Source organism: Bicyclus anynana, chromosome 24 (genome assembly GCF_947172395.1).
Source record: "Bicyclus anynana chromosome 24, ilBicAnyn1.1, whole genome shotgun sequence".
In the NCBI taxonomy this organism is placed as follows: Eukaryota; Metazoa; Arthropoda; class Insecta; order Lepidoptera; family Nymphalidae; genus Bicyclus; species Bicyclus anynana.
Window position 1 is genome coordinate 8,753,876 of NC_069106.1, and position 16,508 is coordinate 8,770,383.

General features: G+C 45.3%; 1 protein-coding gene across 1 annotated transcript in view; it reads left to right on the forward strand.

The window, feature by feature from the left end:
* The window catches only part of LOC112055520 (uncharacterized), a 35,775-nt gene that overhangs the window by 12,477 nt on the left and 6,790 nt on the right, over positions 1-16,508 (forward strand). The window contains exons 12-23 of the mRNA XM_052888944.1: positions 27-239; positions 1,064-1,198; positions 1,683-1,767; positions 2,021-2,210; positions 2,609-2,770; positions 3,263-3,392; positions 5,506-5,772; positions 7,157-7,262; positions 7,961-8,119; positions 8,931-9,096; positions 9,587-9,800; positions 10,286-10,362. Coding sequence (XP_052744904.1) covers positions 27-239; positions 1,064-1,198; positions 1,683-1,767; positions 2,021-2,210; positions 2,609-2,770; positions 3,263-3,392; positions 5,506-5,772; positions 7,157-7,262; positions 7,961-8,119; positions 8,931-9,096; positions 9,587-9,800; positions 10,286-10,362 — 1,904 coding nt within the window. The remainder of the gene's footprint in view (positions 1-26; positions 240-1,063; positions 1,199-1,682; positions 1,768-2,020; positions 2,211-2,608; positions 2,771-3,262; positions 3,393-5,505; positions 5,773-7,156; positions 7,263-7,960; positions 8,120-8,930; positions 9,097-9,586; positions 9,801-10,285; positions 10,363-16,508) is intronic.

Consider the following 16,508-nt stretch of genomic DNA (forward strand, 5'->3'; position numbering starts at 1 on the left):
TAAACCTCTCGATCATTTGTTCGCAGGCAAAAGATCGCCGTTGGGCGTGTTCCACGATCGAGCGCGGCTACAGTCCTTCAGAGGCACGCGAGATCCGCGCCATCGCGTCGTTCCACCACCCCGGCGGGTTCGCGTGGGGCTACATCCGCATGACGCAGCTCATCCACAGCGACGGCAGCGCCAGCGACACCGTCATGGAGGTCAAGCTGAGGCACCCAGGCGTGAGGGATCGCAACTTGGTGAGCAGATTTATCTGTCAACTCACAACCGGCTGGAGCCCGCGGGCGGGCCGTCAATAAATGTTCTGTAGAATTCCGTCAGCCTGCCCGACAAGGACGTCACGCAAAGCAAGCAAGACACTATGCAAGTGTCAAGGATTAGTACGACCGCAAAGATCGAATCAAGCGTGGCTATCGTCTTATAAGTGCAAGCATGCCAATCACAGCGTGCATCACTAAACCTGGTCATCAAATGCATTCATTAGAAGAGTTTATACTTTAAAGTGCCTTTCAAACTCACTCTAGTCGCCATTAATATAGTGAAATGCAACAAAAACTTTTGCCAATTTGTAGTGAAATTATACTAAATATAAAGGTTTAGATATGTCATTGATGTGACCAGCCCATTGCCAATAAAGTGGCAATGGGCTGGTCACGTCGCACGCTGTTCTGACAGAAGATGGACAATAGAAACAACCAAATGGAAGGGTCCATCAGGTAAAAGAAAAGTCGGTAGACCAAAGCAGCGATGGGAAGACGACATCGCTCAAGCGGTGGGGAGAAATTGGAAGCCAAGGAAAGGATAAGGTGGAAGGTGGTGGGGGAGGCCTATACCCAAAATGGGGTCCATATCCCAAATAATTTAGATCTAAGTTAAACACTAACATTAACTAACACTATATTATAAGTACATTTGTAAGAAAAAAATTATCACTAACACAATGTAAAATGTAAAATATGAGAATATTGGAATAAAAAAGGCTTTATTATTATTATTATTATTATTATTAGATATGTCATTTATGAACTACGATTTTCAAGTATTTTCTGATTTTCCGTTCCAGACTCGCAACCACAGGTGGGAGATCTTCGTGAACCCGGTGGGCGTGGACGCGGCCGTGCAGGTGACAGGCACGCGCTGTGTGGCTGGTGGTTACCGCTGGAACCCCTACTTCACGCAGCTGGCCGACCCGCTCAACGTAAGCATCTTACTGTATTCATTCATTCCCTCGTTGGTCCCGTGGCTTACGATCACGAGTTCTTTCTTTTTTTTTCATTCAGGAGGGGAAATCCTCATGGACACCCTAAAGGGTAGTGCCGCACTCTTACTCTTACCAGCTAAAACCCCTCCTGCCATCCTGTTAGCCGTGTACCCGCCTAAAACACGGTAACACTTTTGCCTATATCTTATGTCGTTGTTGTTGTTTTCCTTCTCATTTCCTTCTTCTCCTTTTCTTTTATAATATCTTCAAGGAAGTTAGTAGTTCTTTCTTGCTTCTTCCATTCTCATTAATCCTTTCGTACAAGTTCATCGGCTTAGGGTAACTCTTGACATGACCTTTATTGAAAGTGTCCTGTATTTGGTCCAGTAACGTTCGCCTTGGTATTTCCATTCCACCATTTCCTTTTACCTTTGCCTTATAAATCCCTTTTAATTCATTTTATATTTAATTATTTTTCCAGCACGACTTGTACAGTCAGGAGTGCGGTGCGGACAATCCTCTGCGATGTGACGTCGGTGACCTCACCGCTAGACTGGGGACTATCAGTAAGTCAATATTTAAATCCCAAATTCCCCAAGGCAATTTTGGATTTGACAATGCCAATAGTGAAGTATAAAAGTCAAACAAAGTCACGGTTAGGCTCTAACATTCATAATCTTCATGTAATCGAAATGAATGTTTTTGAAAGGTCTCTGATTCTTTCTTTAAGCCCTTCCTCAGTAGAATCTTTATTTCTAATTATTAATTGTTATGGTTCCAAGAGTACTCTGTTATAGTTTTAAATGCTCTCTTCACCAGCAATGGGCGCAGAACGCCAAGTGTTTATGGACAGCAACTTCCCCCTGGAAGGCACGGTGTCGGCCATGGGGCGCTCCATCGTCATCTTCGGGCCGGAGCGCTCGTCCGAGAGACACGCCTGCGCCAACATACAACCTGACAAGGACATCATCAAGTTCGTCAACATTATGAAGCCTCCAAGATTCGTGCTGTGAGTAACCCCTTTATATTTGTTCTAGATTTTAGGATCTGTGCACTTGTAAGAAAGGAGTGAAAAGAAATCTTTGAGGAAAGTGCAATCTAGACCAACTTCTAGAATTAATCTATCCATCAGTTATAGTTGTAGTCAAACACTAGTAGTACCTAATGCAATGGTACAGTCTTATGCCAAAGAGTAAACGGGGATGCTATTTTAGTCCATGCGAATCTGAAAATATTGTGGTGTTTCTACTAAAGGTCTATGTCCTGCAGTGGATGTACTTCGGCTGATGACATGACAATGATGTTAAATATTACAGCCCAAGATAATATTGATCTTGCCCATATACTAAGTGGAGTCAGTACAATTTGTGTTCTTCTTCCACGTTTAATAAACATCTCGTTGTGTAGGGGCATGTTTTTGGAGGACGTGCGCAAAGTGATGGGCGTCCCCGAGTGGATGATCGGCGTGGACTCGCGGCGCACCCGGGTGCTGCATCAAGGTGCCTGCATACAGATCCTACTGCACTTCACTGGGCCCGAGGCCAACCGGCTGGAGCTCGACTTCGTCAGGTGAGTCAACTTGGATAAGTTGCGAGTATTCGCATTTGAGGCGCAGCAGTCTGCTTCCAACGATTCATAAAACTGGAGCAGTTACGCTTCAGCAATAAGTGGCAAAGCAATGTGGAGAGTCGTTGAGCCTCTGAATGGGGAGTTAGTATAAAGGGACAATGCGAGATAATAGCTTGTAGGGAGTCAGGGTGGCCTGGCTAGACTTGACCTTTCTCTATTAGCCGTATGACCGCGAAAGTCATAGGAAGTGGGTTTTCCAGGCTTGTTTCATTGCGCTGAGTTTCATTTCGTGTGGTTGTGGTACCCCAGTGGTTGGTTAGCGACAACTCGCGACTCACGTGGTGCTGTCAGAAAGAAGAAAGAAAAAGCAATAAATATAATTGTGTGTCACACATTACAATGCCATAGACTAATCATAGTGTCTGACTGTCAAGGGCTTGGCATTTAATAAAAAAAGAACATAATTATAATGTAAGCAATGATTGTCTGTAGATTGTTGGCGTCGGGGCGGCTGGACTCGCCCAGCCTGTACATCGCGGGGTACATCAACACCAAACGCAAGAGGACCATCTCCTACAAGCAGTGCGGGGTCACTGACCCCAACGAGAAAAAGAGTGAGTTGGTTATAATTAGTCATCTTACGACAAATGGGATAAGAAGGCTCAATGTCACACAGCGGGCGATGGAGCTATGCCCCAAATATGTGTATGATTGAATCACTATCGCCAAATCTCAAGTTGACCAATTATTTATTTTATATACATTGTCTACGGGATATCATGAAGCAACATGTCTCCAGTCCTTAGCTTCGTGACAACTCTGGGCTTAGAATTCCTTAAACTTTGATTTCTAACGGAAAGTTTTTTTAAAGGATTGCTACGATATTAACTGCTAACCCGGAGTTATAACAATACGTTTTAAAGTTGAACGGTATACCGTACAAGGGTCTGGGACCTTAAAACTTGCTGCCTTCTAAAGCTACCTGTTCAAACTCCATAATTGGTTACCGTACTCACGAGCATGGGCTGACGTACTTTCAAGCCTTTTTTATAGTTGATATTAGTACTTTAATATGATTTTTTGTACAATTCCAGAGAGTTCTTTCTTCTTCTCTGCCAGCCCGTCCGCTGGTATGCGGCCAGCACTCAGCGCATCGCTACTCGTGTTACTGCCTTTCATTAGATGGTTCATGTAGTCTAGTTATCTATAGTGTTTAATCTGTTTACTTGTATATAATTTATTTTGTACAATAAATGACTGTTAATAAAGCTATTAATTGAAATATTTAGTTTTTTTTCGATTTTTGATTGGGTACTTGAGACAATGTCTTGTCCCTCTTCTATACTACCTTAACTTTAGGCCTGTGGCATATTATTGTATCAGGTTGGGGAAAAAGTAATCTATACTTTTTATGTGATTTTCAAGACTTTTAAACTTTTTTACAAGACTATAATATTAGAACGGTTATCCAAAGCTGCTCTAGTAAAATCTTACCAACTTTGGCTAAACAGGGAGAACAACACGAGCGGAGAAGGGGAGTGTTAATCGATTATCAAGGAATTCCTTAACCCTACATCCACTGTTCACAAGTCCAGGATTCTGCTCGGAGTATTTCTCTCAGCCACGCGATGGACCTGGCAATCGCGATTGGATTGCTAAGATATACGTCTCTTTCTGGTTTGGATTGTCCGATTTAGATTAAATATACACCATTTCATTTGATTTGAAGGTTTCTGATGAATAGATTTAATAAATTTACCTATTTATAACTTACTGAAGCCCGGTGTATGTGAGATTGCGCAATCAAATTCAGGTCATATGCGTGGGCTAGCTCAAAATGGCGGCATCCTACGAAACCTTCCAGCACCTTCTATAGCAGAGGTCCTAAAACTTTTCACTCTCGTAGTGGTCTTGCAGTGATCTTGAGTTGACTTATTTTTGGCAGACGCTATGTTATTAAGCATTTACTTGGTTATGTATTATTGCTAACTAATTTCAATCGTTTTTCAGAATGTTTATCTAATCAACAAACACTCAGTTGAGTTACATTTTTATAATTAATGAAATTCAATTCATAACGAATTGTAATTACGTTTAGTTAACATTCATTTATTTTGGCATTTACCAACCTACGTAGTTTTTAATAAAACTACAAATATTTACAAAGAGTCATTTTATTTACCTAAAGAATCCAACCTGCCTGGGTAACCAACGCGAAAATGCAGCCACCATTTGACGTGGACATGATTTATTAGTTAATAGAGGTTTTTTAAACACAAAAAGTCCAAAGAATCACAATTGATCCCCGTTTATATCTTACTGCATTTACTAGATTGCCATCGTAAACCTCTTGTGGACATGTTTACTTATTAAATTATTGTAAAGAATTAAATTTTAAATCATGAAATTGTCATTTGAATTAATTTAATAACACATACTTAATAAATAATTTGCATGCCAAATTGGCAAGATACATTTACTATTTACATCTACCGACCACCTGTATATATATCATGCATGTATTTGCAAATAAATAAATTGATTGATTGATTGACTGATTGACATATAAGCCACTTTGGGTATCACTGTCCCAGGACCATTACGCATGCGTCACTAAATCAATACGAGCTATCCCAGGCATCCAGACTCCGAGCTAAATTTAATACAGTTCGCCTTCGAAAATGTTCCGCGCAATACCGTTGTTAATCTTTTCATCACTATGGTGCCTTTGTCAGGCGAATCTAGAAGGCCCTTTTCTGTTTTTTGGGCCAAAATCTCTCGAGAGGTATCGTAGACCAGCGCTGAAGTCTTTGGATCAAGATGACTTGATGAGGATATATGGGGAGCAGGCAGCGATCGTGGTGTTCAATAACCAGGACTCTATGCCCCTGTCGAGTGGTAATTTCCCAAGGCTGAGGAAGATGCTGGAAGGTCAGACTACGCTGGTGCTCCCGCAGGACTTTCTGGATGTCCACCCTGATTATATCAGCAATGAGACACAGGTGAGTTTTTTAAAAAAGGGTTTTTCCTATTGAATTTTATTACTTTCATTTAATTTTTTTTTGCGGCTTTTTTCTTTGTATTTTATTTATTTTTAACCGACTTAAAAAAAAAGGAGGAGGTTATCAAATCGTCGGAATCTTTTTTTGTATGTATTGACGCCTGTATGCTTAACACGTTCGCTGCGGTAAGAGGTCAATTGACCTCGTACATCTAGCGGCTTCAAGAGTTACGAGATTGATGGACCTCGTACCGCACCACAAAGCTTTAGTGTGAGGTAAAAAACCTCGTACCGCACCAGAGGAAAGTGCAGAAAAATTAGTGCCGCAGCGAACTTGATAAGACGCCTGTATGCTTAAGGCGCCTGAACCGATTTGAAAAATTATTTTTTTGTTTGAAAGGATTTTACTGATTTTTTTCTCAGTATTTAGGTTTGAGAAGAGCAACACTTCTCAAAGCATATTTCCTTGATCGTTTGGTCTGTCAGCCTGAAGCGTAGGTGTAGGCCTCGTATGCCTGTTATGCCGACCACTATACCCTTTTACTATCGTAACTTGTTGCTCTTTGCATAAAAAAATAAACATAGGATCACCATTACAAAGAGACATTCTAGTAAATGATAGCTTTGGTATCATTTACTAGAATGGTAAGCTGTAGATATGTTATGGAATAATAATAATAATGTAACTGCGTCATCTCTCTGTATGATTGATTTATTATTGGAAGGAAGCTACAGGTGGCGCATGCGTAGAGCCTTGGGTGGATTCGGATGAGGGGGTACGCGCAGTATGGCAATTTGCGCAGGTCTATCCCCGGAAGACGGCTCAATACCTGAAATGAAACGAAATGAAATGTTGAAAATATGACTTAGGAAATTTATTTATTTATTTTTTTATTTGTAACGAACAGCGTTAAACAAAATGTGTATAAATACTGTAAAATAAACAACAATAAGGCCACATACAGTTACAAAGAAAGTTACAATATAAATTAGGTATAACATATTATATTACAATATAAGGTAGGTAGGTAAGTGAAAATGAAAAATAATTTTTAAAAGAAATGATAGTGAATATTATTTTATTATTAAGTATTTATTATTAAGTTAATTACATATAAGAAAAATAGTACAAAATTTATTTAAAAATTCGCAAGTTGAATTAAAGTGAATGAGCGTGAGTGTGTGTGCGTGAGTCCGTGAGCTCGTGTGTGTGCATCTGTCTAAGAGCATAAGAAAGAGAATGGACGTGTGTGTAGGTGTGAGAATTGGTGCATAAATTAGTTTATTGAGTTTGGTATGTGTTTTTCTGAAAGCGTTTGTTCGTTGAGGCGTTATTGTCTTCGGTGTAATGAAATGAAATAAAAAAGTTGGATGATACTTTTCAGGTGCTGACCTTGCAAGGGCCGTGGTCAGAGAGAGACGCGCAGATGACGGAGACCTTCGCCAGGCTGCAGGACATCTACGGGCCTGGACGGGTGCTGGGAGTTCTAGGTAAATATAACATTAACAAATCATCAAAGAGTCTTCAAAAGTTCAATAATGACTGTTTGTCTCCTTGATCAGGGATGCGAGCCCCTAGACTTTTTTATTAAAAGAAAAATCACAATACCTAACTTCTTTTTTGGTTGATTCGGAGCCAAACTAAACTGAGCCAATGAGATAAAACATTACTAATAATCACAACATACTTAACATGTTAGAACAAGAATCTAATAAAGGCAATTGTGTCAAGTATGGTATTTGAATTATTGTGGTTTAGGAAGGTAGCAGGATTCTAGGGCCCAGACCATACACTGTCCAATCATTAAGCGTATTTTTTTTATTTTTCTCAGCATATTATGAGAAGTCATAATAATTTCAATCGCCAGTAACTAAGATTAGTGGTAACCCTTCAAGAAACACCATCTAAGATCAGATTTTTAGGTCTCTAGCAATGAGGTCATGAAACTAAGCATCTGGCAACCCAGGAAATAGTTTCTCATGATATTGTGAAGAAATTTATACAAAAGTTGTGTTTAATTGAGGGTTTATACCCTTGAAACCTGCTATCTCCATAAGCCTTCCTTATCCAAACCATGAAAACCTACCATACTTATTATTGGCAGGAGCATGAGATGAACCTTCAGCTTTAATAAAATATAAATAGTCTGGCAACCGCAGACTCTTAGTCCATGTATTCTGTGTGGCAGGCAACTCGGTGTCCCAAAGCCAAGCGTCCGACTACGACGCGGAATGGAGTCGCGTCCGTCGCCAAGCCGAGGATGTCTCCACCACCACCAGTACTGCCAGCCCAGAGGAAGAGAAACCAGCACGCACGCTGCCTAGATATGCGCTTTATAATGCTACAGGTATACTCTTTTTAGGAATATCTTCTCTTCAATACTATCTGCCTATTTTAGTAGCCTAATTACGGATCAACCAATTGATAGCAAAAAGGAAATCATTGCTTATAAACAGAACAACACTTAGCAGGCTATGCAACTAACACGTCCTACAAAGAGGTGGTGTTGGCGAAGAATGCTCCGTATTTCGTGGACAGCGCATAGGGACATTGCATCGGTGTTGAAAAAACTCAACATCTCGAAAAGACTCCACCACCTGTCTTCAGAGGATTCTTAAGTATTTCGGTCACATTGCCAGGATAGGAGATAACTTAGAGAAACTTGTTATCACTGGCAAAGTGGAAGAGAAGAGACCTCGAGGACATAGCCCGATGCGTTGGTCAGATCAAATCTGCATCACTCTCGATACAAAAGTACACGAAGCTCTAAGTCATGAAAAGCCAAGCCGCATGGCGTGACATCGTTCGGGAAAAAGTCGTAAATGTGTGATAAGGGTCATGACCCTCAGTAATGATGAATGACGCGGAGAGAGAGATAGGGGAATAATGCTATGAAAAATACTTATTAAATTCTTAATTCTTAAACAACATACAACAACAACACTTTTCTTACTTTTATCTAAATGCCTCAAAGAATGTTTCACCAATATTCGTAGAATGAAGAACTAAAACAGTATACAGCAACGTCATACTAAGATCAGACATATTCCAAGAGTTGATGAGATGAATGGAATGAATAATTATAAGGACCGTTTATTCTTTGACGGCTCACGATACAGACTTTTCCAATAAACGGTGTTCTTTATTTACATTTGCAGGACCTCCTGGTAAGGGCGCCTTGTTGTACTCCTCTGGTTGGCCAGAGCTCAAATGGCCCGACGGCTCGGTGACAATGTTCGACACGCCCGTTGGAGAACAGACGGTCAAGCCTACCCGCCTCTACACGATACTGGTCGTGCGGTTTGCTGACAGAAACAACACCAGATAAGGAACACAAATAAGGTGACTTTTACTCCTCAACTTTTTCATCACTGTTGCCACTTGAACCGGACCCCTGTAGTATCACTCGTGCACATTTTAATTTTAATCAATGTATTTATCTACCTAATTAGTTTTAAATTGGTTCTTATCTTATAATAGTTAACATAGGATGTTGAGCTGTGTACGTGGCGGCACCTGAACTGGGTTCTAACTAAACATCAGTGCTGCATACTTCTTTTTTGTGTAGGAAGTACGTGGCAAAATGCTGAGTTAGAGCCTTTTTTTAGGTTATGCCACATATTGCAAGGCATTCTTCTTTTATTGCTCCACTTTTTGCGTGGACAATTAAACTATGGAATAATTTAGAATTTAAGAATGTAATATGTGGCATTACCTACTTAAAAATAAAGGTCTTTCTTTCTGTCTTTTCTTTCACTTTCAGATTTTTTCATATTGCAAATATGATATCGATGTCTATTTACCAAAATCTGTTCCAGATAACCCTTGAATTCTCGTTCAAACAATCGGGTGGATGGTGGACGGCGGTAGGGGTGGAGGTCAAGCGTGGGTTGGAGACCACAGGACTGAACCTGCAGGCGCCGTCCCCGCCCGACGCGCCGTCTGCCGTGCTGGGCAAGGCGTACCACTGCTCGCTGCCTCTCGTGTACTCTGCTGAAGGCGCCACGCTCACCTTCACTAACATACAGGTACCACACACAATCATTAATTACCTAATTAGCATGACCCTAATTTTGGACATTAGAAGTCTCAGAGTTATTTAATGGGTGATGGTGCATGCTCAGACTGCGTCTGCATGGTAGAATCAGAAATTATGATACCCAAAGTCAACGACATAGCTCATTGTGGCGTGATAAGCTGAAGGGGCAGTGGGCAGACCGTATAGGACCCAGACCGTGCTGTTGGGGACTCTTTACATGAGGCGTATGTCCAGCTGTGGACGTCCGTCGGCGGATAGTGATGATGAATGAAACATAATCCTCCTTGGATCATTTCATTCATCATCATCATAACTAACCCGCAGCGTCTTCTTCACAGACTTATGCTAACTCCATTATACTCTAAAGAAAGAGCCTTGACCCTGTGGTTTCGTATAAATAGGTCGATAATGATGATGATAAAGAATTTTTTTTCCTGTTTGCTCTGTTGAAATGAGGTTTCTTATATTTTCCAGATGCAGCCGTTCATGGATAACACGGAAAAGTTCTCAGATGCGTTCGACTGCATCGGCTTCACCACAGTTCCGATTTGGTATGTTTTGTTTGAGTTATGATTTGGTATTTTGGTATGGCGAGCCGTGATAGTCCAGTGGATATGACCTCTGCCTCCGATTCCGGAGGGTGTGGGTTCGAGTCCGGCCCGGGGCATGCACCTCCAACTTTTCAGTTGTGTGCATTTTAAGAAATTAAATATCACGTGTTTCAAACGGTGAAGGAAAACATCGCGACGAAACCTGCATACCAGAGATTTTTTTTAATTCTCTGCGTGTGTGAACTCTGCCAATCCGCATTGGGCCAGCGTGGTGGACTATTGGCCATACCATTCTGAGAGGAGACTCGAGCTCAGCAGTGAGCCGAATATGGGTTGATAATGATTTTAGTATGCTCATGATTTTGACGACCATTAGCGCTGTTGGGGGTTCTGTGGTTCTTTACAAGGGTCTAGAGTTTCCCAGCTGGGGTTAGTTTAAGATTTTATATGTTTTTAATTGGCTATTGGTGGTAGGCATCGGCCGTGGCTACCCTCCTGGAAAAAACGTGCCACCAAGCGATTTAGTGTTGCAAAACGATACCAAGTAGAAACTGTCAAACTATGTATCGGTAGGACATACATCGAGGTCAATATATAGCGAAATAAATCAATTATTTACTATTCCTAATGAACTTATTATACAAAACAATGCTTAAAACCTTACCAGAAAAATAATAAACGATGATGCGGTTAAAATTACGGCTCTGAATTCTAGTCTTATTACCCAACTGCAAGAAGGGTTATGTTTTTCGCTCGTATCTTGTATGTATGTAAGTAGGTATGTATGTATGTGATATTCTTTATTACCTCATATCTTCCAAAACGTTGAACGAATTTACGTAATTAAGATATCTTTAGATTTGTCTTAACAACCCAAGTGTTCTTAGATTGATGATTTTTTTCGAATATTGCGAAATGGGTATCAAATTCTCATATCATTGGGCTCATCGAGAGGATTTCAAAACTGCATATTAAAAAACGTACAATTAGATAAAAGTTATTTATAATTGCTATACATTTAGCGAGCGAGCAGGTTAGACAGTCGGGTTTTCTAATATTTATTACTCCTTAGTCTGACTTTTTTCTCTAATATTATACTGTTAAAAAGTAATTCTGGTGTCATTAATCCAGGTCCTGTATTTTTCGCCTGGCAACAGAATATAGACAACGCTAAAGTTATCTACAGTTTTAATAACAAATTAGAAGAATTCACTTTCTAAACTTCCTATAAACACATACGATTACAAAAACATACCTATGCAAATAAGTTAATCGTGTTTGTCCAGTTAAAGCAAACCCATTGTTTGGTGACTGTTTGTTTGTCTGTCGTGGTATCGGAAACGGACAATTTCCGATGATAAATGACACTTTCGCTTGCACATTTGCTTACCTTTCGAAGGTTTACTTAATGATATTACGTAATTTATGATTATGTCACATAATTTACAATCACTTTTTACTAGACTCCCAAGTTATCGTTTTTAGGGTTCTGGAGGCAATAAGGAAACTTATAGTTTCGCCATGTTCCTGAGCTAATCTACGGATTAACCTACAGACTCATAATACTAGAAAGCTTTAATATGTAGCAGAAGTAACACACCGAGAAAATCTATACTTATTGTTACGGACAGGAGCTACATTCCCCGTGCGGCGTCAGTGGTGACTAACGCTGATTGGTCGACCGCTGACGCCCCCCGTTCCCCGTACGACTCTCAGCCCCCGCGACCGCCCCTCTCCCGTTCGGTCTAACTGACCGCAGTGCCGGACGGGGGAATTGTATATAATCCGAGCCCCCAGTGATGAAAAATCACGGAACGTCACCTGCACTCGCGCGGAGAGGTCGTTCCGATACCAAGTATTCGAAGTCCGATTCGCTCGCACGGGCCTAACGTGCACGACTAGATTGTCCGGCGAGTTTGATTATCCAAACTCGACCCGACATCGCCCGCGGGCCCGGTCCAGTCCGGACTGAGCCTGCGGCGTAGAACAACCGCGTCGCGTCGCGTTTCACCGCGGAAAGCCCAGCCTGGGATAGCACGACCCAGGCTGAAGGCCGCGAAAGTGCAAGGTCCCGAAATTGGACCCACCGAGCTCGAAAATGGAGCCGCCAAAAGAAAAGAAAACTCCGTCCCGACCGACGAGACGCCGCTCGACATCTAGCGCGTCTACAGATCGCTCAGGACGAAGCGCGGAGAGAAAATCTTCACTCCACGGCGAGAGCGAGACGGGTGCCTCCCGCACTCCGTCTCAGATACCCCGCGCCTCCCCGCCGCGCCTCACCGCCGCAGCCGCCCGCGCTGAGCCTGTCCCGCTCGCGCAGCGAACGAGTAAGCGAGATGCTGCGCCATCACGCACGCCCGTCGCGCCCCCCGCCACCCGCACCGCCCGCGCTGGAACAGAACTAGCCTCCCTGCAATACCGTAGAGAGGCCGGTTTCGACCCCCGTGCCGCCGCCACCCCTCCCGCCGCCCGCGATCGACGAGAAGAAGTCTCCGGGCAATACCATAAGGAGAGCCGCGCCGCCCCCGAGCCGCCGCGCACCCCCGCCGAATTCTTAGCGCCGTATCAAAGAACGAGCGCAGTACAAACCCGCCAACCTACGCCTACAACCGGCATGGTGGGCGCATATGAAGAAAATAGGAGCACCGAACTACGTACGCCAGCCGCTCAACCCGCGCACCGCGACGCCCTCCCGTCGCACGCGCAGGATGACGCGAGCACAGGCGCAGTTCGTGCCCAACCATCAATGCCCACTCTTGGCATGGTGGGTACACAACCCGAAGAAGACACAAGCACCGAGCTACGTACGCCCGCCGCTCGGCCAGCGCACCGCGACGCCCTCCCGCCGCAAGCGCAGGCCGCCGCGAGCAGTGGCGCAGTTCGTGCTTACCCGGACATGACGCCATCTACGTCGCAAGAGCGGAACCGAATGCAGCCGTACCTGCAGTCGGACGCCGCCATGAGCGAACCAGAAATCTCTCCGAGGACAGCGATAGAAAGAAATTCTGTATCGCTCGAACGTGCTCTCCAAGCGGGCATGTTCACAGACGATATCAACCAATTCCTCGCGATGTGGTTGAACCAACGACAGATAGAGCTCGATAGAGACGGAGCTCCAAAACTCTCGGAAGTGGAACTAGCGGAAATCAGAAACACCGCCAACAACATCCCAATCCCACCGATCAAGATAGCCACTGGCGGCACAGCTCCACTGAAAAGACAGAGGACTGAGTCGGACCTGTTACCGCCAGAATCCAAAACTATGAAGCCCTCGGCACCGGCAGCGCTACCTCAACGAGATCCGCGCCTCCGCGCTCGCCAGGTACCAATGGATATCCCGGATTCTCCCGCTTCACCAGAGGCCACGCAAGCCCAACAGGCCTCTCAGGCCTCGCAGGCCTCGCAGACTTCACGCGAAGATACTCCACGGCCGTCGACGAGTTTCGCCGATGCTGCCCGATCCCAGGGAGGCAACGGCGCACCCCCACCCGGTCCGACGGGCTCTACCGACTCTACCGCCGGCGGAGCCACATCGAACCCAAAAAAGAAGACGCCAAGATACCCACCACTCATAGTGGAGGAACTACCCAACTGGGCGCACCATCTGCGCCAGTTGAAGACCAAATTGGGAAAGGTTCCCAACGCAAGGCCATTCGGTAGAGGCATCAAGTTTACCCCTACCGACGAGCAGGAGTACCGCACAATACAGCGATACCTAACGGAACTGGAGAAGACGGAGAGGATCTCCTGGTTCTCGTACTCCCTCCCACAAGAACGGAGCTTGAAGGTGGCCATCCGGGGCGTCCCCGTGAACACCGAACCGGAGGAGATCGCAGAAGAGCTTCGCACCCTGGGCTTCGAGCCCGAGCTGGTCCGTCCTATCAGGGCCCGCAAAGGCAGACCCGGGTGCATCTTTTTCGCGATACTAAAGAGGACCGCCGACCTGACACCGGCGATTTACGAGGTAACGGAGCTGCTGTGCATGCCGGGCGTGCGCATAGAGTCATGGCGCGGGCGGAAGGGGCCCGCGCAATGCCACAGGTGCCAACTGTTCCGGCACAGCTCCCACAACTGCCATAGAAGACAGGCGTGCGTGCGTTGTGGAGGAGAGCACAACGCACACGAATGTCCCCGCCCACGCGAGGAGCCCGCCACATGTGCGAACTGTGGTGGACCGCACCCCGCCAATAACGTGTCCTGCCCCGTGTTCCGAAAGGAGGCCCGGAACAAAAAGGCGGGCACCGTAGCGCAGACCACCACAAATACCAAAGATGCCCGCCCAGCCCGCTCACAAACGCGACTGGAGGACGAGGCACCGACAATGGCAGGAGGTTCCAACATTCGGACTCCGGCCAACGATCCCACCCCTAGAGGTCCCACGGCGAAACCAAAGAACAAAAAGAAAAAGAAGAAGCCCAAGAAGAAGCAGGCAGACCCCCAGGAGGCAACTCAAAGCGCCCCCACAGCCGCCGCGCCAAAAGCGACACAGGCGAGCAAAACACGCCCAGCTCAACAAAGCAGCGCCGACCCAACAAGCATCGGCATCGGAGCAGCTCTACAGCTGCTCTCCGAGATGCTGCAGGCGATAAAGGACGGAGAAGACCCCGTAACAGCGATCCTCAGAGGAGTACACCATCTCTCCCAGTTAAATGGCTAAGCCTCTGAGGATCATGTACTGGAACGCAAACGGCCTCAAATCAAAGGTCGTTCTCACCAGGGCATTGTTGCAGGAGCAGGACGTAGATGTCGCCCTAATAAGCGAAACTCTACTTACTCCAGCAACAGTTATCAAACTACCCGGCTACTTCACCTACCGGCAAGAAGACCCCAATCAAGAGCTCTACGCCAAACGTGGCCTTCTCGTAGCAGTCAAAAGAAGACTGGTCCACCAGATACTGCCAGACGTTTACTACGACACTTTTCAAGCTCTAGGGGTAGAGCTCCTCGTAGAAAACCGCCCACACAAGTTCTATGCGTTCTATCGAGCGCCAGGCTTCAACACGCTGAACATGGGAGACGTCCGAAGCCTGCTGGACCCCCAATGCCCAGTGATCCTGGCGGGCGATTGGAACGCAAAGAACCTGGCCTGGAACTCCTCGAAAACGTCCTACATCGGCAGAATCCTCCTCCACGACGCAGAAGCGCACGGGTACGATGTCACAGGACCAGAGGTCCCGACTCATTACCCCTTCAATCCCGACCACGCACCGGACGTGATTGATATCGTGGTATCAAGAGGGCTGAGCGCCAGACCCACCCTCACCGTAATCGACAACATGCTGGGCTCCGACCACACTCCCGTAGTGTTCAGCCTAAGCAACAACACAGCACAGCTGCCACAACCAAGACCAAGACGAAGAGTGAATTGGGAAAAATTTGAAGCCAAAATAGCGGACTCTATCCCATCACGACCCGCCAACAACGCCGAAGAAGTAGAGTCTCTCGCTATAGACGTGTCCTCATCCATACGAGAGGCTCAAAAAGAAGCGACCACCACATCCGAGCCCGGAGTCAAACCTCCTCTCCATCACCGAGTAAAACAACTCTTGGAGAAAAAGAGGAAGCTTCGACGACAATGGCAGAGAACAAGATGCCCGACGCTTAAGACCGAGTTAAACAAGCTTACCGAAACTACTCACAATCTTCTGACCAACAAAGCCGGAGAAATTTGGGAAGAAGCAATAGTGACGGCAAGCGAGGACAACACAGCGCTTCACAAGCTCTGCAGGAATCTAACAAGAACGCCGGAACCCAAGCGACCTCTGCGGCACGAGGACGGAAATCTCCGTTACCGTGCCGCGGACCGCGCGGGTATACTAGCCAGATCCCTGCAGAAGCAATTCACGCCACACGAAGACCACGACCCCGAAAATGTAGAGTTGGTGCGCCTACATTTTGAAAATCCCCAACAAAACGACTCCACTGAAGAAGAAGTAACGCCAGCATTCTTCACCCCAGGCCAAGTAAAGAACGCCATTAAGAAGCTCAAGACCAGGAAGGCTCCCGGAGCGGACGAGATTACTAACTCGGCTCTCCGTCACCTACCCCGGAAAGCCATAGTAGCCCTTAATAGGCTATACAACGGCATATTGAGGACCGGCCACTTCCCAGAAACGTGGAAATTAGGGCATATCATCATGCTGCCG